The sequence below is a fragment of the Neophocaena asiaeorientalis genome, unplaced genomic scaffold (assembly GCF_003031525.2).
Source record: "Neophocaena asiaeorientalis asiaeorientalis breed wild unplaced genomic scaffold, Neophocaena_asiaeorientalis_V1.1 scaffold54, whole genome shotgun sequence".
NCBI lineage: Eukaryota > Metazoa > Chordata > Mammalia > Artiodactyla > Phocoenidae > Neophocaena > Neophocaena asiaeorientalis.
In genome coordinates, this window is record NW_020174938.1 from 897,364 (window position 1) to 899,977 (window position 2,614).

The window sequence follows — 2,614 nt, forward strand, 5'->3', positions numbered from 1 at the left end:
GCAATCAGGACGTCAAAAGTTTGCATTCCGACTAGCTATAGGAAATAGTTTTTTTTTTCTCTTTTTATTATTTCAAGTTTTCATAAAAATCCATAATTACTGAAACCCAAGTTACAGAGGAAGTTCGTAACCTTTTTATTGAATTATTGACTGTGCCGTGTCAGCTTCCGACTCCAGTCTGTCAACGTGTGCCCCTGTGCAGGTGGGGTCCCCAGACCTGGACTTCTGAGGTCCTGGTAGAAAGAGGGCAGGCGGTGAGGGCCAGCGGGGGCAGCAGGGGACGGCGTGGGAGGGAGAAAAAGAGTGTGTGTGGAAGGGCTGGGAGGAGGTGGGAAGGACTGGAGAGCGAGCGGATGGCGGCCAGGTCCCTTCCCCTGCCCGGCACGCCCCAGGGTCCCCGCCCCCCGCCCCGGCCTCATATCATCTTCATATTGAACTTGCGAGGTGCGTCGGCGGAGCTGATGCCTGCGTCCGACTTGCGGGGCACATACTCAATCTCGATGTTGTGCTTGGTGTTGCCCTTGCCCCGGCTCCAGAGAAACAGCAGCACCAGACAGAAGAGGACGACGCCCAAGAAAGAGATAAAGCCCATGGTGGTGGCGATGATGAGGGTCTTGATGTCGAAGGGGAAAGGCACGGTGGCGCGGGTGCTGTTGGCCTCTCCCTCGCCCGGCTGGTTGGAGATGAAGGCGAAGGTCTTGTTGGGCTGATGGGGCCAGTCGGGCGAGTAGCTGCGCACGTGCAGGTGGGCAGGCATGGAATCGTTGCCGCCCGCGTTGGCCGCGATGCACAGGTAAGTGCCGTTGTCCTGTACCTGGGCGTAGCGCACCTCCAGCGTGCCATCAGGGAAGACCGTGAGCCGCCCATTGCTCTTGGCCGAGACCAGGTGCTTGCGGGGCGAGAGCCAGAGGATGGCGGGCGGCGGGTCGCCATCTGCCCGGCACACAAACTGCACTGTGTGGCCCTCATCCACAAACACCTGCTGGGCCTTGCGGTCCCGGATGCGGGCACGGCGGCAGGTGAAGTAGTTGGGCAGGAGCACATCAGGGAAGTCCTTGAACTCCTTGCCCTGGACAAACTCGGGCGTGGCACACGTGGGCTGCTGCCGGTTGAAGTTGAGCCGCCAGCGGCGCCGGAACACCCACAGGAGCCGGCAGTCGCAGGCCAGTGGGTTGGAGTCCAGGATGAGCGTCTCCAGGTTGCCCACCGAGTGGAAGGCCGACTCCTCCAGTGTGGTCAGCTGGTTGCCGGAGACGTTGAGCACACGCAGGTAGTTGAGGCCGCGGAAGGCGTAGGGCTCCACCACGGCCAGCTGCCCACCCACCAGCTGGATCTCCTGCAGCCTTAGCAGCTCATGCAACATGGAACCCTCAATGGTGTTGATGGGGTTGTAGGAGAGGTTGAGGAAGCGGAGATAGACCAGGTGGCGCACCGCCAGGTAGGGCACAGCAGTCAGGTTGCAGTGCGTGATAGACAGGGACGTCAGGTTGAGGCCGTAGAGACAGTTGGGAGTCATGGTGTCCAAGTAGGGCCAGTGAGAGATCTCCAAGACCTTGAGCCGGTACAACCTCTTGAAGGAATAGTCCCGGATGGCATTGATGTTGAGGTGCCGGAGCCGCAGGACGATGAGACCGTGCAGGTGGGAGAGCGCCTCGGTGGGGATGGAGGTCAGGTTGCATTTCTCCAGCGTCAGCTGCTCCAGGCTGTTGAGGCCGCTGAAGGCTCGGTGGGAGATGTAGACGAGGTCGTTGTCGCCGACTTCCAGTGACTTGAGGTTGTACAGGTCCTGGAACATGTAGTCCAGCAGGATGACGATCTTGTTCTCGCTGATGTCCAGCTTGGTCAGGTTACTGAGGCCGGTGAAGACGCCCAGGGGGATGAGCTTCAGGCGATTGCTGCGGAGCCCCAGGGTCCGGAGGTTGAAGAGGTTGTTGAAGGCACCAGGCTCCACGGCGCTCACGATGTTCTCATTGAGCTCCAGCTCCTCCAGGTGCGGGAAGCTGGCAAACTCGTCCTGGTTGAGCGTTTTGATGCGGTTCTTGCCCAGGTCCAGCAGGCGGGTCTCAGTGGGGATGCCCTCAGGCACTGCCACAAAGCGCTTGCGGTGGCAGAGCACAGCGCGGTCCTGGGCGGAGCACTCGCAGCGGGGCGGGCAGCCTGTGGCTGAGCCTGACAGCACCGAGCCCAGCACCAGCAGGAGGATGGGCTGCCAGCAGGCCAGGAGGGGGCTGGGCATGCTCCTCACACCCCCCGCCAGCATCCTCTCGCTCACCTGTGGCCAGAAGCAAGCACAGGACAGAGGGGGCGGTTAGAGGGCAGTGTCTGCTGGACCCCCACCCAGAGCCCGCTGTGCCCTCTGCCCTCCTGCCCTGTCAGGATGTCCCTGACACACAGAGAGAGGCAGGGGTCCAGAGTGGCATATGACACCTGCCTGGGACCCCACAGTGAGGTCCAGATGCCCAGGCCAGAGGGCCTCCTGCCACCCCATGCTGCTTCCTCCTTGCCCCTTACCCCACCCAGAGCCCTCCTGAAGGACCCTCCGGCATCCCTGGGATCCAGGGGGATCATGGAAGGGGCAGGGTCACTTCAGATGAGCCTGGTGTTGGCACCCTAG

At 61.5% G+C, this 2,614-nt stretch overlaps 1 protein-coding gene across 1 annotated transcript; it reads right to left on the reverse strand.

The window, feature by feature from the left end:
• Nucleotides 1-374: 374 nt before the first annotated feature.
• LINGO1 (leucine rich repeat and Ig domain containing 1) lies at nucleotides 375-2,269 on the reverse strand. The gene has a single exon (XM_024761797.1). It carries the CDS (start codon nucleotides 2,258-2,260, stop codon nucleotides 416-418), a length of 1,845 nt encoding a protein of 614 aa, XP_024617565.1. The 5' UTR covers nucleotides 2,261-2,269; the 3' UTR covers nucleotides 375-415.
• Between the last annotated feature and the right edge of the window lie 345 nt (nucleotides 2,270-2,614).